Source organism: Caloenas nicobarica, chromosome 24 (assembly GCF_036013445.1).
Source record: "Caloenas nicobarica isolate bCalNic1 chromosome 24, bCalNic1.hap1, whole genome shotgun sequence".
NCBI lineage: Eukaryota > Metazoa > Chordata > Aves > Columbiformes > Columbidae > Caloenas > Caloenas nicobarica.
Window position 1 is genome coordinate 6,308,191 of NC_088268.1, and position 26,642 is coordinate 6,334,832.

General features: G+C 46.0%; 1 protein-coding gene across 2 annotated transcripts in view; it reads right to left on the minus strand.

Moving 5' to 3' along the window:
- KANSL1 (KAT8 regulatory NSL complex subunit 1) overlaps positions 1-26,199 on the minus strand; it is a 64,895-nt gene extending 38,696 nt beyond the window's left edge. For both annotated transcript variants that reach the window (XM_065650950.1, XM_065650949.1), the window contains exons 1-2: positions 25,987-26,199; positions 16,914-18,300 (exon numbers count right to left, since the gene is read on the minus strand). In XM_065650950.1, coding sequence (XP_065507022.1) covers positions 16,914-18,217 — 1,304 coding nt within the window. In that variant the 5' untranslated portion in view covers positions 18,218-18,300; positions 25,987-26,199. The remainder of the gene's footprint in view (positions 1-16,913; positions 18,301-25,986) is intronic.
- Positions 26,200-26,642: the final 443 nt, after the last annotated feature.

Genomic DNA, 26,642 nt, shown 5'->3' on the forward strand with positions numbered 1-26,642 from the left:
AAAACATCTAGGCTGAATTAGACTTGAAACATAACACAACTAAGCTCCAATGTAGCCAGGTCCCTAAAAGCAATCCTCCAGCAGTTGATGGCTCAAAACCTTACCTGGAAACATCATTCAAAGACCTTCATCAATCTCTTCAAAGAAGAGACAGAGAGCGAGGCTATGTAACCTGTGTGTGTCTGATTTATTACAGGTAATCTGAGCAAGGAGAAATTCAAATACATAATGAGAAAACAAGGAGGCAGAACAGACTTGGAACAGGCACCTCTTCTTGCAGCTACTCCTAATAAGCAAGCCCAGTGCTTCACTACAGCTATAGTCATCCTCCCAAAGTCCCAGTCAAAACTCAATGAATCATGTACCAAAAAAAAGAGCAAACAACCCAAAGTGTCCAGCTCCAAGTTGCTGGAGAATCTGATTACTCAGATTGTCCTGCAGTGAATGGAAACAGAGGCATGGTGTGACAGAGGTGACACAGCCAGACGATGCTGCACTCTTCCCACAAGAACATCAGCGTTCGGTTTTCCTCGAGCACACACAGAGGAACAACTCCTCACAACCACCTGGCTCTCTTTCTGCTGCTCTGACTGTGGACAAAACCAATAGCCTTCTAAAATGTATTTAGTAGTAACAATTTTTTTTAAGAAAAATTAAGCCTCCCTATTGATTTCACATAGCAGGAAAAGAACAGGCTGCACCCATTTTCAAGTATTATGACAGAAAACATAAGTAAAACCGGAAAAAGCATTATCCAATTGCAGCAGTATAGCATCCCTACATCTGTTCATCAGACACTTTGGGTCGGGGTCAGGTTTACTCAAAGGTACAGGAAGTTGGACAAAGGTGGGGGAAAGGAGGGGGCTAATAAATGTCAAATTTCATTATGCATTAATTCTCTTCAACCACCTACTATTCAAAGATGATGAGCGCTGACCATGATTATTTTCATCTTTCCAAGCCTTGACGAGCTCCTGCAAAACCTGTGCGTGTCTTGAGACAAAACGGATAAATGCCAGGGCACTGAATGAAACCTCTGATCCGTCTTTCCACGTTTCAATGCTTCTCTTGGTTGTATCCTTCCTTTATAGGACAACATCCCCCACTTCAAGATCGAGAAACTAATTGCTTCAAAACAGCAAAGAATCCCGGAGTAACTATTCTAGACTTCACGACACTGCTGGGACTACAGTCCTCGGTGAACACAGCTTAAAAAAGCACCCTATGCCCTCTTCCAACTCTCTAAAATAAGGTGTAAGAGGAAATCTGCCAAGACACCAAAGAGTAAGGCCACCTGTTCTGCTAAGTGAACTAAAGGAAGCAACAATAACCAAATAGCAAAAGCACAAAGATAAAGGTTTTTAAAACCTCACCGCCATGCCAAGCGAGCCAGGAACTGTTCTCAAGGACTCACACTGGGATGTGTCCCCTGGGCCCTGGGAACAACTCCCCCCGCACAAAACAGTGGAGTCACCTCCAGAGGTCCTCACAGAAACACCTGCAGAGGAATTGCGTTTACTTCAACTATTTTGCTTATGAAATTGAGTCATTTGGCTGATTGAGATTAAGTAATTACCAGCGGTATGGCAACAAAGGTAGGACAGCTTCATGGTTTCTGGAACAGAGAAGTAGTAGAATTTGGTCTCAGAGCAGAGCGAGTAGAACCAAGAGCTCATCGCTACCTCATCCTTTTACTCAAAATGACATCAGTTACCTCGGCCCAGTTATGACCTACACGAAAATTTAAACTCTCACCAGAAGCATCAATTCAGTGCTCCGCTCAAAGTGGTCACTGGGTTTCTGGTCAGATCTCTAACGCGATTCGTATGGAAAAGCAATCTGAGTCTTCCTCCACTACCCAGAGGAACCAGCAGCAACTATTTTTAGCACCTTTTGCCAGCCCATCCTGCAACGTGCTCCCAGTCAACGCACAGAACGCTATAGAGCCTGCACAGAGCAGCAGGACAGCAGCCTGCTTTCCAACCAAGTACATGTCGGCTAAAAGAAAGTTTGAAGTTTAACTCCTAGGTTAGTTGATGTTTGTGTAGTGCCTTCAAGATGAAAATACTACATGTGCTAAGCATTATCGTCAAGTCTAACGAGAGCAGACTTGGCTCTAGTAGAGATACCAGAATTACATACACACAAATTAAAATGTTTGGACCCTTTCCAGAGCAGATCATTCTGAATTTGTCTTTCTGCTTGTCAGTACACAGCTACACGAATGTCTGCTTTTTGCAGACACGGTACAGAAACCTACACGGCTGAGTTCCAACCCTAAAACTAAATGAAATAGTATCAAAGGCCATTCCTGCATGGCAGAAGGTTATCCCTAAAACCAGCAAAAAGGCAGCTTAACTTTGGTCATAGGATACCTGCAGAGCTTAGAAAATCTCAACTTTACAGTCCACAAAGTTTTTCTGACGTCTACAGTGAGACAGCACACCCCTTCCATGAGAAACTTCACTGAAAGAAAATCTCTCAAAGGCTTAATCGATACTGATAAAAATAGTTGTTTCTGATCCCAGTGCTACCTGAGTTATCCTTCAGCACGTCTTAGCTTTTTGTTGGCCTGTTTACACATCTTTATGTGGCCACAACTCATTAAGTTGCTAATGATTAACACAACCCTGCAAAAGAGCAGGATGCTTCTCATTCTTTATAAACAGCTACACAGAATGCAGTATTAATTATCTCATTTAGATATATTAATAGAAAGAGTCATTTCAATCTGCAAGCTCAAGATGCTTTCCACTGTGTCAAGACAGTGAGCAAGAAATCAAAATAATGAGTTCAAAGCCACATATCTAGTTTTCACATAGCCTGGAATGCCATTGACTGAAAATAAACGGGAGTATTGAGCAACTAAGCAGCATTCATGAAACACTGCACTGATTTCAAACAACTCAGCTGCTCTTAAACAAACAAACAAGTAAAAATCCTCTTTCTTGCTGGCAAGGTGAGTTACTGGAAGGCTCTTTCCTTGTCAAGGACAACGCGGGTTTGTATCAAGCGGACGTGGCAGGTTTGCCACCGCTACGCTGCTCCTCCCTGTTAATCCCTAAATTCACAACGATGGAGTGAGGGGCTGGATATGGAGAACACACGACCACGAAGAGCTGGAAGAGACGACCCCAAGGCTGTAGCACCAGGGAGAGGAGAGCCACGGGGATACGTCCCCTTGTCACCACAGGCAGGTTTTTCAGCTCTTCTCCCTCCCTAAACAAACACAGCCCAATGAGCCGTGTGCCTCTGCAAAGTAATAACCCCACTGAGTTTTTACGGCTCCAGGAACACAACATCAGCAGCTCTACGAGGTTCTTTTCGCTGGCAACGACCCCCCCGCCAGGCTCGGCAGGTACCCGGCTCTGCAGCCTGCAGGGCGGGACAGAAGGGAGATGCTCTTCTTCTGTAGAAGATCAGAAAATACAAGGTACAAGGTGGAGAGAGATGCCACAGGAACAAGAACTGGTGAGAAAACACCAAGAACTAAACTATTTCAGGCTAAAGGAGATGGTTGTATCTTAAGTGTATCTCCTCCCATTTCACCCGTACTTCCCAGAGCCAAATCAGACTGCTGTTTGTACCACCTCCATCCCTCTAAAAGCGGTTCACGCACATCACTGGCTGCTCCATCAGAAATTTATTTTTCTTAGATTTTTCCCCAGCCCCTTTCAATCAGGTTCAGCCAAGACACACTCGCTACTTCAGGACTTTTGAAAAGGAGTAGATAATGTTTACTTCATGGCAAGACACCGGGGACGCAACAGAAAAAAAGACTGTAGAGAAAAATCAAGCCAGTTTCCACCTTCTGAGCAAACTCTCCTGTAGTCCAAGAACCACATTTTTGAAAGGATCTCACGGTCAGACTATTTTTATTTGCATCCCGTGTGAAGCCTGCAACAAATATCCAGCAATTTAATGAAGAGTTGGAAAGAGAGAAAGGAAAGGTGAATATTGGGCTGTTTCTTTAATTTGGAACCTTTGCGATCAACAGTATGTTATTTAATACTGGGCTCCAATTTGCAAGAATAGATTCTTCTAGAAGATGGGATATTTTTAGAAGATGTTTTGATTGGTGGCACTGAAACATCTTATACAGGAGGCAGAGCTTCCATCGTTACCTCAACCCTCCTCAGTTGCTCAGAAAATCACGAGAACGATCTCCTCAGGAGATTTTTGTAAGAGACATGTTTACTTCAGAAGGGGTTTCTTATTCTTTTGGAGGAGAGGGAGGGGGAGTGAACAGAGCCTTACTTACCTTACAGTCACTACTTTCCAAGAGTTATGCTTTTCTATAGAAGCAAATATTGGATTTTATTTTTTATTTACAAGCAAAAGCAAAGCTTTTCACATTGACATGTCTAGAAGCCAGGACAAAAGCCAAAAAAGTTGAGCTGTGGCAACTTTCAGTCAACCAATGCATGAGCAAAGGCAGCAGTGTTATGTGACCTTCCTGACCTTAATGCTCGATAAAACTTACAAAGGTTCACACAAAGCAAAGAACAGAACACAGACTCTCAACCTATCAGGATTTCTAAAATCAGCTGCAAACAATGTTGTCAGGCTGACGGCAGATTCAATAACCCAAGGTCTGATGCCTGATCACGCTCTGAAACGGGATCATTCACCATCATAGCAAATTATACTGGGCTGAACCTGAGACTTGCTGCTTTAGGAGAGCACTCTCCTTCTGACTCACGTCAACATTATTTGCACGTCAGAAGAAAGCGTGGTGCATTTTCAAATGCGTTCAAAAACTTCTAAACCAAGAGAGGCCAACACAAAAGTAACTGTATCAGAAACAAAGAGCCATCACTGCAAGTCGATTACTGCATCGTCTCAAAGGGTCCAAAGGGCCAGGCGGGCTGAACGGCCAAACTATTACGCATTTTCCCTTCCCCAGACCTAGAGGATTCCCAGCTCTGGAAGAGAAACGACAAGTTGTTTTCATTAGCGTAGCTGGAACAAGCTGTGGTGAGAACCAGCACCATAATGCAGTCATCGTACCTCAGTACTCTCATCTGGCTCAAAGGGCGAGGAAGTTCACAGAGTACTAGAGACGATGGGACGTTGCAACCTAAAAAAAAAGGCAGATCTCGGTACAAAGGGAAAAAAGTCCCTCCAAAATTATGGTACAATCTCTTGCAATAAATGCCAGGACTTCCAAAGTGATGTTAGCCAGCACTGAGCCAACAGGCAATTACAATGGTTTAAAAAAGGGTGTATCTAAGTGAGATTTTCGCTTTTTTTTTTTTTTTACATTCTCCAGGACATTTCTGTTCAGCTCTCTGCCCTAATGTGTGTCAAAAAACAATCGGAGGTATGATGGAGATAATTAATCCTTGAGGAAGTTGGGCGGCTGCCGCTCTCTGCCGCAGAGAGGAGGAGGAGGGGTGCCACCTATTTGCTCCAACAGCATAAGCCACAATTAAGTAGATAATCACAGATTCTCAGAACCTCCTTCATCTCGCCATGCATCAGCTAAACAAATAAAGCAAGATGCTTTGGGGCAAGTTACTCTCAAAACGAAGTGAAACCCACACGAGCTCCATTACTGCAATTAACACTCCCATTTGTAGGAGGTCAGCAGTTCTGAAGGGCAGCAAGGACCGGCACACACATCCCAGTATTTCTGACCTGACCAAAATCCCCAATCGCTGGGTAAGAGGCATCCAGCTCTCTTTAAAACTCCAGTCGATCTCTATAGAACCCGGGGCGGGGAGGGGTGGTGGTGAGAAAAGGCTTCACCAGATATGGATTCTTTGAAATTTTGTTTTCAGTCTCTCAAACTCAACGGAAGATGACACAGTTTTCTCTCAAGGCTAATAAATTCAAGTGAAAACAAATATTTTTCCAGTAAGACTACTACAGCAAGACTCAGAACAGGAAAGTTACTTTATGTACTAGTTTTGACTAGTTGAGAAATTCAAACACCTACATCGGGGCGGGGGGGGGGAGAGGGGATCCTACTAGAAGGCTTTAAGTGGGGGGGAAGTTTCAATTATGTAAGGCAAACGTTTAAAGTAGCCGAGTGCTCGGGATGCAGATGGTTGTTAACAAGCAAACAAGAACTAGATGAAAGTGATTTTGAGGAACGCCACAACATCAGAACACAACAGAGGGTTCCTACAGATTCACTAACAGTCAGGCTGCTACGAGATGTGGAGGTCACCTCCCAACACTGTAGTCCTGCAGTCATCGCTTACTCCAAGCACTGAAACTAAAAGCTTCTGGGAATTTATCACCAAAGCATTCATGGACATGACAACAATGAAAAAAACAAAACAAAACCAGACCCACAGAATTTTCTAGGAGTTGCATTGCTGAGAATCGAGAAGTTTTCAGATACCATCTTTTTAAGTTGTGGGGAGGATGGGAAAAGAAAGGAACAAAGAGGAGAGTGGGTGCAACACAACACAAGTTCCTGTGCACCCCAACCACCAACCCAAGTAGTGCACGAAGTCTGGTCCAGAAGAAACCGCTGCAGGAATTACCTAAGGACGTAAAGCAGAGGAGATGGCAAAGATGCAACTGCTGTCCATGGAGGAGAGGGAAAGAGCAGAGGGAAAAGAAATTCATATACGCACAAGGGAAAGAAATTCATACACAGAGAATTCAAGTAAACACCATTGATATTTTTCACTAGGTCTTCATACAGCCATCAAAAGGCTTAATCATGTCATTTTTCCTTTAATTTATCACAGAAGAGTGCCGTGTCCTCGCACACAAATTCACTTGCTCAAGCACAACAAAACACAGGTAAAACAAGCAACAGAGTTTGCAGAGCAGCTAATCTGATGAGGGCTTACCTGTACCCAGCCTGACGAGGCATTTGGTTTCAGGAGTTTAACATAACCAAAGCCTGGTAACAGCAAGCAAAACGGGGGAAAAAAGGCAGAGCTGTGCCACGACAACTAGGACAGGTTACAAAAGCTCCCTCTTTACAGAGGATTCTATTTTGAAAACAAATGCTACTTCAACGGCCAGCACACAGGAGAATTAGATGCAAAAATAACTACAACTGCTTATAATAAAAAGACCTGGACACTAATGCAAGAGGTGAGCTAAGGCAGGAGTGGAAGAAGAGGCACCAGGGCACACTTGACAAGTCGAAGATTCACACAAAAGAGTGAACAAGTACAGAACTGCTGTAACTGGAGACAGATGTAATTTCAGCCTGTTAGTAAGAATTCAAAGAACAGCTCATGTTCACAAAAAAACAGCTGAAAAAAACCCCACCAGCAGCAAAGTTTACACTTCATAAACCAGTTTAAGATCTAATACACAAGGCAAAGCCTTCGGGTCAGATTTTCTGCAAGTATCGCTTATTAAAATAGGTTTAAATAACAAAGAGTTAAGTTGTTTTGGGCTTCTTGCCCATTTCCAGAGGCAGGGAGAGGGGGACGGTAGAAGGAGTGAGAGGGCTGAATATGTAAAGCTGTCTTTAGGCACAATATGAATCATCACACTGAAGATTTTTCTTTAAGTGGCTGGCTACTACTCAAACAGATTTATTTTACTTAAAACAGTAAGACTTTGACCAATATGTGAACAACAAACCTTGGAGAAGTCATGAGATGACACTCAGGCGTATATATTACGATGAAAAATACTTGAAAATTAATGTGTATCAATTTAATCCACCCGGACACTGGAAAGGCAGTTATTGCCTTGAAAGATTTCCTAACGTGGTTGTTTCCCCAAATTATTTTCAACTTACTACAAACAGCATCTTCCCTTTGACTTTCAGAAATTCCTGCAAACAGCAAGAGAGCTACCTACAACACAGGAGCAGAGAGAGAAGAATGTTCTTGGTTTAGTCCGAGACAGTAAAAAGCCAATACCACAAAATGTTGCATACATGGAGCAAGAGCCCTGCAAGTGTTCCGCATTCAAAATGCAGATCCACAGAAGGCTAATTGTCTCAGTTTTTTAAAATAGCCAGCACTGTAATAGCAGAAGTCACATGAAGAAGGGCTCCGATTCACACAAAAATAGGCAGATTTAGCTGGTGCAACTTTTATTCATGCTACTGTCGCAGCCTCGGAACGGTAATGGATGCTAAACAGAAATATTCTCCCCTTGGCCACTGGGATGTGAGCCTCCAACAGAAAAAAAAAAAAAGCCACTAGGAACATGGAAAACCACTACCTACCCACCTCAAACCACCCGGATCAGGAATTGGGACTACAGGAGCCACGTTCTGTCAGAAGCTGCCAATGCCACGCCAAGATCGCCAAGCACCAAAGCAGCTCCAAAAGCCACCTGTCTCTTGGTCAGCTCTCACCTCTGGATCCCAGCACTGCCCACTCCATGTGCGGACACGGCTAACTCTGCTTTCCTCTGTGCTGACACCCACGGCAGCATCTGAAGTGATAGCGGTGGGCAGAGACCGGAGCAGAACGAGCCGCACTGTGCCCCGGCTGCAGAGCCATAAGCTGCCTACACAAGGCATGCACCCACCTCTGAGCACAGTAACCTCCTTCCTGAGCACTTTTAAGGCGAGTCACAGCAGGTAACGGCAGCACACAGTGCGCTTGCCACCTACAATGCAGATGCAAATAATTAAAAAAAAAAAAAAAGCCAAGGTGCAAAGCACTGAGTTTATTTATGATTTGAGATCTGTTCCTGCAATGCAACGTATCTTTACTCAGCATTAACACAGCGAGAACTGACACATACAAAACCGCTCATCCTGCCAGATCACTCAGTGCCCGCAAGCACACAGAGAAGCAGCAGCAACGTTTGCAACATCCAGAGGCCCAGGAATGAAGCAGAACCGCGTGCTCCTGCATTAAAAGGAGGTATCCTGTCCAAAGTTAAACGGGCAGAAGAAACGTCGTGGTAACTACTAGTCAGCTTCTGATGCAGACAGAAGGGCATGGCAGAACCAGCTGTCACTATGCCCAAGCTTCACAATTACAACAGAGAAGAGCCAGAAAGCGGCTGTGCGGAGCCTGGCAAGGAACCGTGTGTCACCTCCGGCCAGCTGCATCCAGAGGGCACCGACACTGCAGGGACCGGCTCACAGGGCAAGGGCAGAAACTCAGGAGACTGAATACCTAACTTAATAATAGAAAGATTACACATCTAACTGGATAACAGAAGACCACAGATAAGATACACAAAGTGAGACGTGTGTGCACTGATGTTTAAGCTAATCTGAAAAATAGGAACTCCTTGCTGGGTTCCTACGAGCGATTTAATTGCAAAGTCATCTAAACCCCAATGCCTTTTACTCCCCTTCACCGCGTCTGTTGACCTAACAGTGTGGAAATACAGGGTTAGGTGGTGAGCTGCTGACTCACAACTCAAACTTACATCCACTTAAATATGTGCACAGAAAGGTCCCTCTCTAAATCCTTTTTCTCCAAGAAATCATATTTTGGTGATTTCTGACTATTGCATCTACATAAAACCCCTTTGTTTCTTATCGAAGAGTGGATAGGATTGGATAACGCAATGTAACATCACCAGCCTTGAGACGGCAAAAGCTCAATATTCGTCATTAAGCAGGAGCCACCAAGGAATTCACTAAACGCGGATTGCCTGCAAAGCCATATGAGCTACGCTGCTGCAAAGGCTCCTAAACAGATACATCCGATTTTTAACTCAACTATGCTTACAGAAACCCTAATGAATGCAAACGGGGTAACTGCTCCAAACATGTAACACCAGAGAAGATGAGCTCCAACTGCGCACGGGCTGGGATGAAAAGTACTTCTGAGATAAAACATTTTTTACCTGGACCCGGAGAATGAGTGACAGCAGAATACTTCCAAAGTTTTACCTGTTGTATTAGAGAGGAAAGACTTTGTGGCAAACATTCCCAAGATGACTGAAGTTCTCTTATTTTCTGTTTGCTGGCCAAGATTAAGTTCAAACTACAGACGGCTGCTGTCTCCAGACAATGCATCAAGTCACTTTCCCCTACCTAGCATCAATTTTTCTGCTCCAAAGAGAAAATACAATTAGACTTCCCTCCGACTCACATTGCCTTTCATTATTATTTTAGTGTCCTTCCTTATACAAATAAAATCTCTGCAACATTTCTTACAACATCCTTATGCATCACTATGGAAACTGCTAAAATGTCACAAATACAAAAGCCTAAAGCTCTCCTGCATAAGGAGTACCCTGATCCTTCTTATTTCCCTCTCTTGGTAATTTGACGACCAAATGTTTTAAGCCAAATTAAAAAAAAAAGTCACCATTACGGTAGGGGGTGGTGTGTTGGGTTTTTGTGTTTGTTTTTTTGAGACATTCCATCCTCATAACAAAACCGGTGAATTCAGGCTCTCAACAGCACAAGTCTCTGGCTATCTCCTTTTAAACATTCTCTTTCAAAGCATCATCCCCCTCACCGATGCGATGCAATTTTGTGAAAAAGCATGTACTACACGGAAATCCCAGGCACCACGAACCAAATCCTTAAGTCGGCACCCCAGTGCCAGGTACCGTTCCCATAAATAGCTCGTTCAGTGCCGAGGTCAAAGCTGGCGCAGGCACTCCAGAAAGCAACCTTACCACAGAGAAGGTCGGGGGGGGCGGCGGGGAAAAGAGCTGGACGTTACTCAAGCAAACCACGTCATTGTATCAGCAAGTCTTCCAAATGCAGAGAGCCACAGCCAGAGGATGCTGGGGACAACCCGGAGCGCAGTGGAGAACTGAACCATCCCAGTTCCCATCCGGCTCCAGAGGCACAAAGGACAACTGCAACAGACTCAACTGCAAGTCGAGTTTCTCTTTCCACTTCCTGGCTGAATTACTAGTCAATACACAGAACTTCACCGTATTTGTATTTTTGAGTCCTTCCTTCATTTGGAAATCCAGAAGGCCAAACCTAAATCGATTTAAGCTCTCTACTATGTAAAGCATTTTATCTGAGAATGGCCCAGCAAAGCCATCCAGCTCTCCAAGCCTTTGAAACGAGACACTTGCAAAACGCACCATAGCCAGGGCGCGCCCAAAACACGCTCCGTGGAAAAATCTGTTGGGGTAGTGCCAGTTTAGCAAGGAAAACATTTTCCCCCAGCTGGAAACCTAGCACAGTGCCCCTGCCAGGCTGGTGCAACCAGAACGTACCTGCTGGAGAACAAAGGAGGGGGCGGGGGGGAAGCCCACGCTGCTGCGTAATGAAAGCCAAAAGTGTTTCAAGAAAAAGAGCGCACCTGTGAGGTACACCTTTACAACCTTTTTAAGATGGCCCGTATTTGCCATCGCTCCAGTTTTAAACTTAGTCATGTAGTCACTTCTTGTCTTTTGTCAGTATTAACAAGAATAAAAACGCAGCTCTGAACTGCAGCTGCTCACAGATGCTGGTGTAACATAACACAGAAGTCTCTTCTCCATCTCCACACTGGTATATTAGACTTCACTATCAGAGATCAGCTCTAAACGGGGCCCCTCTCCCTTGCTTGAACACTAACTGCAATTTCGCGTGAGACTGTAGGAAAGCAGATGAGTTACTAGATGAGGTTTTTAACACCAGTTCACATTCACAAACTTCACAAACATTTTTCTGCTGCTTCTGATGCTGTGACAGGATTTTTCCAACAAGAAGTAAATATTTATGCAACCCTATCCAAAGCGTCACCCACAAGTCCTAAAAAATCTGAAACAGAGCCCTTTCTTACTTGCTGCCCCACCAGATAAGGAGTACCAAGACAAAGCGTAGTTTACTGGTAGTGACAGACACCAAATCCTTTCTAGTCCTCCGCGTTATCTTTCCATACACCAGCCCAGTCTCTCAGCCCAAGAAACAGGCAGAGATCTGACCCCAAACAGAACAACCCAAAACCCTGCAAGAGCACTAAAGGCATCTGCGAGACAGACGCAGAAAGATGCTTTGTCTGCACTGAACAACCCACGCGCCCAATTCAAATGCTTTCCTGCAACACGGCGCCTGACTCCACCGTTATCCTTTACACGCAGACTCAACACCGAGCGCTGGTTCTCTTCTGCACCCCTCTAGACAACCACGACTTCGGCCCAGAAAGACACGTTTAAACCAATGCATCAAACTCCCTCTAGGATGAAAGCCAACAATGCCTTAACCAAGTTCTGCGGATGGCAACGTGAGCCCCTACCCCAAAACACCCAGCCTCCCTTCTGTACTCCTGCCAAGTCTGCAGGAGGATCAAGGCTCAGGTAAGTCAGAAACAACTCATTAGACATCCACTATTATCTATAAAAGGTGTACAATGACCAACACGTCTTGGAGAAATAACTGACTCGTTTTTCTTAAGATCTTTCGCAAGCAATGTTCTCATTTGCTCTCTTTTCTTAAAAGCAAGAGGGACTTGCAGAGTGTCCTACTAACTCTTGGACACCTGATTAAGCATTTTCAAACAATAAACAGCTCTCTGCTATTCTGCTTTCAAATGCAAAGCAAGAATATGTTCAATGTTCAGGATTTACTCTCTCTCTTCCCAACTGAAAGACACTTGAGGACCATCTCTCTTGACCAACATTTTGCTGTTGAGCAGCATGTGGATTACAGGCAATTCGGGTACGACATACGCAAGTTTTCATAAATAGCTTAAAAATAGAAGGTTAAGCACCGTGTGGTCATCAGTACCTACAAGTACAGCTAGAAGTCAAGAACTAGAAATACACCATAAGAAGCCCGGCAGGTAACTGAAAAGGTTATAGAGAGTAGAGACAAACTTCTGGGATTGCTCTGCATAATCAGAGTTAGTGAAAAGTGTCTGTGGCCAGTAGCAAAAGCTTCGGTAGTCCCCACAGCGTGGGATTTGCCATCTGAATTACAGCTCCATGAAGTCACAGCTTTGAGAAATGCTATTTAATAGCCCTTGAGATGCAGGGTTCCTTATCACGCTCCTGCTTGAAAAATACGATTAAGGGAGGAAAAAAAAAAAAAAAAAAAATCAGAATTTCTAAATTCTATTTCTCAGTCAACTGACGCTCAAACCGCAACTACGTCTTCAACAGCCACCGACCCAAGTGCCACACACACCCCTCTCCAACACAGGACTTCGAAATTAGTGCTGTCAAAAGCACTTCTTAGCGAGAAATCTTCATTACTACTCCAAGTCCAGCGATTCCAAAATCCAGGCACCATGACGTGACACAGCACAGGGAGGAGTGAACGCACAGGCTCCAAGGCTGTGAAATGATTTACTGAAAGGACAAACAGCAGAAGGTGCTTGGATTTCCCACCAGTAAATGAGGATAATTAAGTGTGCTTAGGCATCATGGCCACAGGCATCCTAACAACCACGACTGAACTGAATGTGCTGTAGATACTACCTGACCCTCATAAAAGGTGGTGCAAGAAGTTGGTCACTAGGAACTTCAGTTCACTCTCAGCAGCTTGATGTAACTGCCACGAAAACAGTGACTTTCCAGGTAAGAAATGTGAATTAAAAGGTAAAGTTCCAACTAAATGATGGTTTTCACTACCCCTTCAGAATTTTTTTCCATGGTACACAGACTGAAGTTGTGGATTGCAGAGACTAAACCACACACCGCTAACCAGCTAACGACTACGGTGATGCTTGACGTAAGTAACTGATCAGCTAGAAGGAATTGACAAATTCTGATGGAACTAGTCTACGGTTAAATGCAAGACAGCCAAAGAAACCAACCAGCCTGAGAAAAGTAACTTCCTCCTTATATGTATTAGTACAAGGTCACAGAAGCACCAGGACTTTGTTTCTTGCTAAACCATCCCGCAGCCCTCCAGCACGGGGAGGAATTCACTTGCCCTGCTCCGAGCATTTCACAAATAGCAGCTCCTGATCCTGCCACACTGACAACAACATTTGGACTCTTTCAAAGCAGGACAGGTTTCACTGTCGCACACGGCTGCTGCCTACAGGCACACCCAGCCAAAGAACCCCAGTATGCTTCTACACAGAGGCTCCAAACAGCCTTCGCCACCATCAAGCGGAGGCAAAGCTGCTCTTGCTCCTAACTCTGTCACCGCACATGCTTTGAAGTGACACATCAGAGGACCTTAGCTGCAAAGCAAACAGTTTTATGTTATTAATCTAAGAGCAAATGAAAAGCAACGTGGTGGTCCTCAATCCACATAAATCTAAAAATGCATCATGAACTAATCCTGTCTGCACACGTTTTCTTTCTCCATCAGCTGCATGAGAGTCAAGAGCACCTTGTTAAGCCAAACCCACAGCTGGCAGGGCTTCCCACCAAAGGTGTGACGATTACCTCCCTGCTTTGTTCACGCATTACACGATAGCCTGGTTACGCACCTGAATGACAGCATCTTCCTGGGCAGCAGGACCGTGAGTGCTTTAAAAGGACCTACCAAGTTCTGATAGACCCCTAACGCTACTGGAAAGACAGCTCCTCAGGGAGACGCTGCTCCATACCCAAGACCAGGTGGGCCAGAACAGTACAAACGCCTCGAAGTCTGCCCTTGACCGGATACCAATTCTGGAATGCCACCACGCCAGAAAAGCTCAAAGGTCAGCTCTTATCTAAGCATGATGTAAACAAGTCTTCGTTTCTTTTGCATGCTTCTACCTGAATCCCAGAGGCAGTGACATGGCCACTTGCAGCAAGCAACCGACAAGACACACAGTTCGTAGCATAACTCTCCGTAAAGATCTAGAGCAACCAAGGAGTTTGGGGGAAGGCAGAGGCACTACGCAGACAAGGAATGCTGATTGAGGAGTGAGACAGAAGTTTTTAGACTCATTAAGATATTCTGTCTTGCCACCAAAATTAAAGTAATCAGGGTAAAAGTCTGCCACCAGTAAGTACACTCGGCAAGCTGCAAAACCTAGCCATATCTGAGCAACACTGCAAAAAGCCTTTGCTTTTCTGTGCTCGCACAAACGTAGAACAATGGTTCTGTACAATAAGCTGGCCCAAGGCAGCTTCCCAGTGGAAAAGTCAGTTCTTCCCCTTCCTGCCTCTCAACACTACTTTGAAAATGATACTTGGAAGTACTCAGATGCTTGTACCAGCTCTTCAGGTTGACTTCAGGAACTTCACTAACAAGCACAAATGTGCATTCAGCCTCAACTTCAGTAATACCAGAACTCGTGAGACCCAATGTCGAAGCACTCATGCCAACAGGACAGTAAACGCTGGGAAGACTAATTACTAAATACCCACAGGCATAAACTTCAAACTAGGTTTGGTGGGCCTGGCCTAGATGCCATTACACATATACACCAGCTGCTGAACCTATAGACAATAGAAGGATCGTTCTTTTTGTCAGCTTTAAAATCTTTGGCTTTTTAAGAGTACTCAGGAGGCTGGGGAGTCTAAAGGCATGACTAACACAAAGGGCAGGAAAGTCAGCAAAGAATTTCACGCATCACGTCTCTGAATACCAGACTTCCTCTTGGGATTAAGATGAGTAGCAAAGAAATTTCACTTTGCTAGACAACGCGTGAATCTATGAAACCCACAATATCAGAAACTTCATACTACTTCGGACAGAATTTTAATAAAATGTCTCTTCTAATGACAATTCTAATACCTATAAATGCAATTTTACTGCTAATCCCAATAGTAAGTTTGTGGACATTATAAAGTAGGAATAAAGTTATTAAACTGTCTGTTCTAACAGCACAAGAACGCTTATATGTCTGGCCAGCAGGGATCACTAGCATCCCAAAACATGATGTGACATTTAGCCAGAATTTCATCTTCAAGAGCTGTAACATCTGTTTATTAGCACTCATCCACATGAGTGCGTTTTTGGAGGATGCTGAAGTTATCAAGTACACCCATTGTTCACATCCACCTACCTAGTTCAGTAAAATTTGTGTGACACAGCACTCGACCAGCCATTAACATTACTATGGACAACGGGATTCGAAATACATTCAGCTATTTCTCCAGAGCTCTGAACAAACCCAGAAGAGTGCAGGTATGCAAAAGTCCTGGTGACTATTTCCAGCCTCGATCAGAAAGCCATCCGCATTCCACAGAGGACCCCTGTGACTGCTGCAGGGAGCTTTTTGTCCGCTGTAGCTATGCTTCACCAGCTGAGGTTTAAGTTCAATAGGTCCATCAGGGTGGAAGAGATCACTGACTGATGCAAGCAAGACTTTACACAGACTAGACAAACAATACGGCTTTTTAAGAGATTTGTGCAACATACTCCGATATGCGCTCCTAGGGAAAATTCTTGGGTTTAGAAGAAAAATTTCCCTTCTTCCTTGACCTGTCTCAAGACCTTTTGCCTTGACGAGGATCTTCCTCCTCCGCACACAAATTGACACCTAATACTTACGCAAACAGAATCCAGTTAACGACATAATTATGAGGCTGTTGTCATAATTTAATGCGACTCACAGACAAGAAGAAAATGCACAACAACAATTTCCCAGACTCAAGAAGAGAACACGCTCACTTCACACTTCCACTGGCACTTCAATCAAATCCTTTCAGAGGCTTTTTTTTTTTTTTTGCTTTTTCCAGGCAGTTTGTTTAACAACAACAACAACAATTATTCCCCAGTTGCAACTATGCTGTCAGCTCCAAAGATTCAGGCTGGCCTTACTTTACGTAACAGTTTTACGATAAAGATTCCCACTGTAAAAAGACAAACATTTAATTTCAGGGTTCAGGTCCAATACATCACGGAGAGAACTGCTTATAGTATTTCGGGTTTGTATCTGCAGCATGCTTGCACCACTCCAGCCAGCCAGCATTTCCAGGACTTGCTGCTCCCCAAGAACACCAACGACTACTGTATGCACAAAGAATTTTATCTCCGATGTTGCGTGCGCTGCCTGAACTAGGAAGCGTGCTGCAAATCCCACCACACTAGTTTTAACAATTACTTCTTTGATATAAGCCCATTAAAAAAAGAAGCGTTCCTACAAAAGACAGATTTTCCATCTGCCACCCTTCACCTCACTTTCCCCCCGGCCAGAGGAAAGCAAAGCATGACTGGTACTTACAGTGGTACATGGGGTTGTTCTGGGTCTGCTTTGGTCAGTTCCTCTTCTTCAACATCAGACTCTCCTCCCGAGCTGCTGTCAGTGACATCCGAGTCAAACGCTTGTTCACTGGATCTCAAGTTGGCCATACCACTGGCCGTGAATCTCTCCAGTTCTTCCGATATTGAATCGCTCTTCAGGAAGCTGCTTAGGCCTTCTGAATTAGCTGTCTCGCTCGCAGCCTTCCTCAAGGCTGCTTCAGCTTTTCTGGTCAACATCAGCTGGCTCCGATGACTCAGGGGGTCCAAAGTTGGAAGCTTGCTTAGAGTTTTCTCCAAGAAGCCCCCCAGCTGCTGCTGGATGTGTCTCTCCACCTGCTTTGCCTGCACCACCTGCAAGCGCTTCTGCAGCCTGCGGGCACGGTTCTCGATGTCTGCCTGCCGCCGCAGCAATGCCCTCGTCCTCATCTCGGAGTCGAGAGCACTGTGGTGACCAACCAATAGAGAAGGTTTCTGCTCTTCCAAGTTACTGCTCCCAAAGTCAGAGTGACCAGCAACGCCGGGCAACCTAGTCTCTCCACTGCCACCCTCAAGCACTCTCTGTTGCTCCATAGAATTAAGGGAAGATTTGTTTGCAGTGCTACTATTGCTAAACGGAGTTGTGTGCTCTGCATCAAGGCTTCTATGTGGAAGAGTGCAATTTGTCAACCCAGTCTTCAAGTCCCCCGATTCAGAACCTCCTGCATTATAGTCAACACCCTGGGGCGCAACAGAAGCAGGAGCACATTTCCCACCATTCAGAGAACTAGAATTTTCACGGTCTGAATTGTTACTTTTGGCCAATTTCTTGGCCAAGCCATTCACAGGCGCTTGTGGGAGAGATGGCTGGCTATTAGTACTCATTGTTTTTAGATTCTCCAAAGTGAATTCCAACACTGGTTGCCTCCCCAACAGATCACTTGTTTTCAAGAAGGACTGAGATAAGAGAGAGTGAGATTTAAGGACTGTCTGCTTGTTGAAGACTCCTTGAAGCTTCAGAGGCTCTTTTGAAGAAACAGATGTTACATCTGAGCAGAGATAAGAGGCCACGAGGGGCTGCAGCTTGCCCAGCTCTTCCTTCGTAGGGTTGTTTCGGAAATCTAAACCGGGATCCTCTGGAGCAAGGGCTTTCCTTTTGGTGCCGTTGGCAGCCAGGAGGATGTTGTTGGCGTTTCCGTTGCTCTCGGCGCTGCCAGGTGACAAGGTAGAGGACGGGGGAGCCAGCTTGAATCGGATGTGGTGAGCTTCAGCTGCTGCGTCAGTGAGAGCGGGCGCCATCGCAGCCATTCAGCACAGCGAGACGGGCAGTGCAGCCTCTCCCGGTGCCGAGGCCAGCTCCACCGCCTCCCGCTGCCGCCCCCAAGCGCAGCCTACAGACGGGAAAGGAAAAGAGAAAGTTAGGCATCACACTTACAGAAAATAGAACACACAACACGGACAATAGCAGTGAGACCTATCGACTTGACACTCTCGGTAAGGCCACGCAAGGTCCACGTTCAGCACGGCAGCCTCCTCTCTCTGTGACCACCAGCCCTGCGGTCAGCAGAGCCATCTAGGCAACAGGCAGCTAAAACAGAAGCAGCAACGCACGAGCTGGTCCTCAGGATCTCCCAGAGCTAGTGCCTGCCGGTAACTACCATTCCCACCTTTCGGCCCATTCACGGAGCACAGCAGCATCCTTCCAGGGCCTGGTTACACCTATTCCTCAATGCCAGCAGCTCACCAACTTCATCTTTAAAATCCTTGAGCTACATCTATAAAACAGTTTTCACCGCTTCTATTGCCAGCTCGGATGCGTTAAAAATGACGAATTAGAACTATAACACGTAACAGTGACAGGGCTTGAGGAGAACAAATCTCCGTATGCTTAAACTCCCCAGCGGCTAAAGAAATCCCGCCACCCCACACCCACTGGCAACCCCACTGCTTCCAGAAAGCCTTGGATTTGAAGAAAGTCATTTCCCCGGTGCATACAAAACCAGCTTTCCCAGAAGTACATTTCCAAATATGCCAGGTGATTTCCAGTATTGCTATTCCCATTTCTCTTTCGAGAACACGGATAAAGATCAACCCACGTGCGCGCCATGACAGAGCAGTTCCACACTCAGACTGCGATAGCAAGCCATGGCTTAACTCAACCAGACCAAACAGCTTAAGAGAAATAACCAAACACCTTTCATTCACGGACACTGCAACCATTTCCCACCCACCTTCAAGCTTCTGGTTATTTACCTACCTTCTTTACCACTACAAGTACCAGTGGTTTTTAACGCCCCTTTTTTAAGTGCATTCACATAGCCCACAGCACAGGCTGTGCTGCAAGTACAACAGCTTCTTTATTTTCCTTTTGCTGCTAAAGCTATCTAGCACCCTCATAAGCTACTTCGACGTAAATTTAATAATAAAAATTTGCCCTGATCTCTCGCCCGATATGCCAATCCTCTAATTTCATGGAAATTTGCACGAGCTTGTCATAACTGTTCATTAATGTATTCCAATGTCCAAATTAATACACCACTTTACATGAAAAGTGAGAATTATCTAAAGTTTGAATATGTTGAATGAGCAAAATTGAACAGCCAGTTTTGCTTCCAGCCTGGTTCAGCCGCACCACAGTTGCTCCCCGGCGTCACACCAGGTACTTCCCCACAACAAGGGAACAGAGACAGACATTACGGCCGAAAAACATTAAGCACTAAAACCTGAATTTTTGTGAGAAGTCAGAGATGAGTTAGAGAAACAAACCCATATCCCCACGGAGGGAAGGCCCACAGGACAAGCTCAGTGTTATTTGCTCTGTTTGGCTTCCAATGAGCGGGTACATTGGCCAACTGGCACGCTCCTCGCCAAGTGCAGGCTTGCTAATTAACTCTCTCACCAAACCCAGTTAGGTGACACAGAGGAAAAGGCAGCGGAGAAAGGATGCGCTCACAGAGGAACTGATAAAAACAGATTTTAAGCTATTGTAACAGAAGTACACAGACACCAGAGATGGGTTCAGACTTCAGAAGTTCCTCATTGACAGAACTCAAGTGTATTTTGTAAACAACTATGCCTTGTCCTCACCAAAAAAAGGATAACTGCGTGCCTAAAAATTTACTGCACGCTCACTGAAAATGGCTTTTAGTCACCATTTGGGTCCATACAGACCTTTCATAAGTAGTGATTATTCAGGGAGGGGGAAAAACAAAACAAAACAAAAAAGGAACTTGCAAGGAAGTTTCTACTTGTAGCTAAAACGCCCTTGGGAGAGGAGGGAGGAACTGGCAGAGTAAAGGACTTCCCCACGCCAGCCTCCTACCAAGAGCCTCACAACGGAGACACGTACACTCGGAATGACTGTTCTTAACAGGAGCTCTCAGTTCTGCAGAAATACATTGGTCTGTCTTCCAAAGGAAGACTCTGGATCAGTGCTCTTCACCACAGCATTGCGAGATATTGAGAGCAGCTTAGAAAATACCCATATTGCAAAAAAAAGCAGAAAAACCTGCACTTGGTCCTCAATGCAATGATTCTTCGTGAACATATCTGCACTGCAGCCATTTATGAGTTTACCTAGGCTGAAGAGTATTTTAGAATAAATTTGTAGGTCATCAACTTTAGTTAACAGAAGTAGAAAACGGAAGCAAAACTTTCACACTGCCTTTTCCTCTAGGTAAGGGTTAGGAAACTCACTTTAAAAAGAAAATCCTCCTACTAAGCTACTGCTCTAGATGCCTTTTGTTATCACCTTTCAACATTTCATAGTTTTAAGGTGGATGTTTATCAATTCAGAGAGATTTACAGGAGAACTAACTCCCAAAGCTTTAGTTAAGGAAACATGACAGGCGAGTATGGGAGGATAAACGTATTGATAAGCCAGCAATCACATGCAGTTCGGCAGACCACACACTTATAATGACCTACATAAACAAGCTTTTTTTTAATATTAATGAAAAAAAGGTTAAGACCACACAGAAGAACAACAGATTTTTACAATATATACACAAGTACCTTACACATATACTAACACTACAGACTCGCACCTAATCTCTCTGGGAAAAAATAAGAATCTTAAGAACATGCCAGCGAATGGTACTTATGCACTAGAGCAAGTAAGAAAGACACTACTGAGCTCTGCTTTTATAGTCTTTCTTTCCAACCAGGAGCCCTCGAGATTTAAATAAAACCTGCTGATTTCCACTGCCGGTCCAAACGAGTGGGAGCATCTTTTGGTCACCTCTACAAACAGCAACGTGAGGCCTCCTTCCTCAAAAGAATTTTCTCTTATGCCTGTGAATTCTCATTGGGTACAAACAAATCAAATCAACTGCATAATTTGATGGTAGAGAAGGTTTTATCAATGTGATGTCAGAAAGAAAAACAAAAGCCACAAAGCAAGATAACTGTCATCCCCCCAATCAAAAGTCTGGAAAGTTGAATAATTGTAAGCAAGAACGCCTTCACCTGGAAAATGAAGTGGCTGGAGATAAAAACACCCGCTGCTGCTAAGTTACTCTTCGGAACGAAGTTGTTGTTTACAGTCAAAAAAAATAAATGTGGTTTAAAAAACAACAGGGCATTTGCAGAAAGAGGCAGCCTGACAGACGCAGGGGGAAAAGAAAAAAAAAAAAAAGTTTCACGGTGAAATCCAGGTCTCCCCCCATTGAGTATCAGAGAGATTTTGTTTTTCTTTCGCATAATCTGGGCAAGTTGCCCAGGAAATACGAAAACCTGAACTCAGGACTCAGGGAGCAAGTCAAACAAAAAACAGAATCGCCTTTTAACTGTAAAGACACATTTTCATTCACTAGGTGTGGTCGGACCTCGTACAGACCTTTGCTCAAAAGCATATGATTGTTACTAAAACTTTTAAACCTTCCTGCCCCCAAAACTGCACTGCCTTAACACTTCGTATTTTAAAACACAGCACAGACTGTCACTACAAAAAGTCTTTTAGAATGCCTTGCGTTAACTGGCCATGTCCTCAAGAGGAAACAACAGAATAGAGAGGAGCAGAATCGAGCGTCTCCAGTCACTAGATCCCTGCCCAATCTGGTAGACTGGTCTCCAGCTGAGTTTAAATACCTTGTTTCGAATGGAGTTCCTAACACAGTTCCCCAGGACACGTCTGCTCAGCTAACTGCAGACCCCAGCCACAAAGACTGCCACGACCCAGCTGAAAACAGGGGAACACAAACTCCTGAACAGAGATACTCGTTTAACGGAAGGTGACGTTCAACCACACGTCACAGGTTCCTTTTTATGGGCCGTAATTACAGCCTGAAATCAGTTTGCTGTTGTTCATTTAGCGTAAGGCAACTTCACGGTAACTCTTCCCACGGTAACCTCTGTCACTGCAGACCTCAACAGGAGGTTATAAAGATTTCAGAGACCGGACTCCTAACGTTTGATAAAGATTTCTCTTCTTCAGCTTTAAGATCCACCTTCTGCTAGTGCCTCTGAGGCCTGAAGCAGCTCCTGATACAGAAGTATATATTATTAAACTTCAACACTTGTCTTTTCACCAAATCTGCAAAAACTAAGTTTGCAGGAATGAACGGATGAGGATGTGGCCTGTTCAGGCTGAGAGCTACTCCCATTTCCTCTCTTCAGATTTGATTTTTTTAATCTTTTTTCCTCATTTTATTAGATAAACAGCAGAGTTGCATCATTAAATTCAGATACTGCGCTGTGAAAACTCTGTCCTCCAGAATTAAGTCTTCGCGGCTATTAGCATATCCCATTTCGCAGTTTGTCTCATTCTCTAAACTGATTTATACTTTGGCAGCCATCTGCTAACAGTGGTTCCCGGGGGGCGATGCACACTTATTTTCTAACTTTATTTGAAACGTGAACAGCAACTTATCCAGGCTGTCCTCTTCCAAAAACACAGGTCTGAACTCAGGCTGAAGAGGACATGTGCAGTGTTTAATGGAATTATGTTTACTCAGGTCCTGCATCACCAGGACTCCTGCTGATTTGAGCATGACAACTTCTTGCTCAGCTGAGAAGAAACAGAAAGCCTTTATTCTAATTTAAATTATTTGTTACAGAAAACTGCGACCTTGAAGACCCAGCTAAACGGCTTTTTACAAAGCTGGGAAGAATTCTCGCTGAAAACTTTGCTGCTTTTCATTCCAGATAGACACTGTATTCCTGGAAGTTATGAGCAGGGACACGGTATTTATAAAATGCAGAACGGAAACGGTGCTTCTCAGATCACCTGCCATTCTGACTGTCCAATGCCGAGGCTCTTTTTAACGACATGATAAATACTTTGAACAGAGGCATAAGTGCAGAACTTACTTATTATTTGCTCTAATCAGTACGTGATCCACCTGAGACACTTCTGCTGAATTAAATTCCCATTTAGGCATAAATTGGCCCACCTGTTTGCCACACAGTCCAGTAAAAAACCCAAACAAACAAAATGCAAAATCGGGTGCTGTTAAATGAGCATAGGCAGAGATAATACTGACCTACTCTCAAAAAAACAGTTCCAGAAAAACACAGTTTTCCAGAAAAGGAAAATTAGATGGAAGGAGAGTGGGGGGAGGCCCACAAACTAGAACGCATGCTGCTCGCCCTTTCTCCACCCCTCCCCAAGCTTTACCCTTTCACTGCCTTGGTGGGATCTAAGAAGTCCTCAGGCCTAATCTTTACTTTGCTATACATTAAGTCTTATCCTCCCTGGAAAAGTCTTTCAGGTTCCTAAGGACACGCACCGCTTGCTGCCTGAGCAGAAGAAGGGTGGAGTGCTAAAACTCCAGAGAGAGTCTTTGTTCAGAGCGTTCATTAGATAATGGCTGTTGCGTTCACAAAACACAGTTATAAACACGGCAAAAGGAAGTGACTTTGGTCAAAGAACTACTCAGTTTTCACCCTGGACTTGCGTGATGTCAGAATTTCATCAGTTCTCCAGTTACCGGATGATCTCTTGAGAGCAAATGAGACTCGAATACAGCATTAAAAAAAATAAAACTAAGAAGAAAGGGAGGGAAATGAGCATAAAAGAAACACAGAGCCACATCTGCCTGGTCATCTGCCGCTTTATCACCTCTGAAGTGGGAACACAAGTCATCCTCATTGCTAAATCATTACAAATCAGCTATAACAGTATCATAAGCAAGTTCCACAATTAACTGTTCCTGCAGCATATCAATCCATTAAGCCCTACACAGCTGTGCTACCTTGGCAGTGCGGCTACCAAAAAAAAAAAAAAAAAAAATCCCTCCTGCGCCAAAAAACATGCCGCCCTTATCTTGTGTGTGACGGTGGCCGACAACAGACACCTCAGGAAAGAAAATCGAGCTGCCGCGGGATCCTGGTCCCATGGGCAGCTCGGGGCTTCCCCAGCTTCGCCTCTGCAGCCCCTGCGTCCACGCCGCTGCTTCTCCTCCTTTGCTGACTTAAAAGGCTGCTGGCTTCTCAATTAAAGAAATAATCAGATTGAACAACATTGCTACCCGCACCATTCCTGTTCCAGAATAAAAATTCAAGAGGACTACACTAAAGCAGGAGAAGAGCATCAGAGGCTCCTCCATGAAAACAAAGGCTATAAAAAGGACAAATACGGTTTTAAAGAGAAAACGTTCTTATAAAAACAGATCCCTGGATTCATAGCTGTGGCTGAGGTTTAGTCACACACACACACACACACACACACGTAACACCTTAGCTGCTCCCCCCAAGCGTTTTATATCCCTGTTGTCAGCGGGACCACGGCTGAAGTGCTCTCCTACTTTCCTACCTCGGAGAAACGGGCTTTTACCTCACCTTATTTTTAGAGGCACAGATCACACTGTACACAACACATGACATGATGTAACTGTGAACACGGACATGGCCCAAACCAGTTCAAAATATAATGGTCAGTCAAAACAACTGAAAAAAAAAAAAAACCCACAGCAGTTGCTCTCATATCCTGACCGGTTACGTAGAAAACTACAGTTTGTCATTCAAGTGCATTTTACATAACAGGCAATATAATCTCTAGTACCTGTACACAAATTTAACAAGCAGAGAGATGACACCTCGGTTTGTAAAAATGGTCTGGGTGGATCTCTTTTTGTAGAAAACAAGGCTAGTTTCCAAAAATTTTGGCCACTGTATTCTTCCTTTTACATGACCCCAATTTATAGCCAAAAGGAGGCAAATTTCTCTGTAATCAAGCACCGTAAGATGCTAATCCCGTGATGGAAATAAACACACGTACCGATCACGGAAAGCATTTCAGGATAGCTGTGCTCTTCCAGCTTGTTTTGAGAAAAATAATTCCGGATCGGCAGGGCCGGTTCGGAGAACAAAACAAAAAAGAAAATAAATACAGGAAAATGGCTTAGCAGCTCAAACCCACATGAAAAAAATACGTTATTTTATATACCCCCAGAGAAGGCGGAAAGCGCCCTGTGACACATCCTCGGTTCCCACACGCAGACACCGGTGACAGCGCCGGGACTACCGGAGACCGCTACGGTAATATTTTCCAGGCAGATTTAGGGACAGAGGAGCCGCTCCCCTCCACGCGTTAAGGTTATGCAATTTAATCCTTCTTCTTTTTTTTTTTTTTTTTTTCTGTTTACTTTTAAAACTTCGCGTGTGCCCCCCAACAGGTTCGGGAAGGGTGACCCCCCCGCGGGCCCCCCCGGGGCAGCGGGGCCGGGCTCCGCCGCCGCGGTACCGCCGCCCACGTGACGGGCCCCGGCCCGGCTCGGCGGGACCCCGCCGCCCACCCGGGCACCACCGGGGCGGAGATTTCAATTTAAAGTGGCGCCATTCCCCCCACCCCGCCCGAGGCAGCCGCAGCACCGGGGGCGGCGGTGGGGGAAAAACGGGCCGAAGGGTCAGCCCGTCCCCGGTTCCCCCGCCGCGACCCCCGCACTTTCCCCGGCACCGAAGGAGGAGGGGGGGGGGGGGGGAGGGTGCGGGGGAGCCACCTCCCGCCGGGCGGAGAAGTTGGGGCGCGGTGGCCGCCCCGCAGCGGGGCCCGGCGGGGCGCGGCGGCGCTAACAAAGGGGCGGCCGGGGAGGCGCGGGGCGGCGGGCGCGGAGCGGCGCGGGGCGAGCAGCACCTACCACGTGACGAGCGGCGAGCGCGGTCCGGGCGGGCTCGGCCCCCCACAAAATGGGCGCAGTTTGCAAACAAGCCCCGGCCGAGGAGCAGCCGCGGCGCCGCAACCGGGGCGGGCGCCGCCAGCCCCGGCCGCAGCCCCGGCGCCCCCCCCGCCCGCTCGGGCCCGCCCCGGCGGCAGGGGGGATGGGCTCGCCCGTCTCCCTCGGCGGGCGCAGAGCGGCGACCGCAGTCCGGGCTGGGGCGGGCGGGGGGGGGGGGGGGAAGCGGCCCCCCCACCCCCGGCTCGGAGCGCTGGGCGGCGGCGGGGCGGGCCCGGCGGAGCGGGCGCTGCGGCGCTTTTCTTCTCCCCCCGCTCCCCCCCGCTCCGGGCGAGCGCGGCGGCGGCGCGGCTCGGAAAATGGCGGCCGGGCTCCTTCTCTGCCCTCCCCCTCCCGTCAGCCGGAGAATGCACCGGGCGGGGGGGGGGAGGAGGAGGGGGACGCCGCAGCGCCCCCGCTGGCTGCTGGGCGCAGCGCGTCCGCTGCCCGCCCGCAGCCAGGGGGCCCCGCCGAGCTCCCGCCGCGCGGAGGAGCTGCAGTGCGGGAGGGGCGCCCGCCGCCGGGAGGGGGGAGCACGGGGGCGGGGCGGACTCGCCGCCTATTGTCCGGCCGCCGCGTAC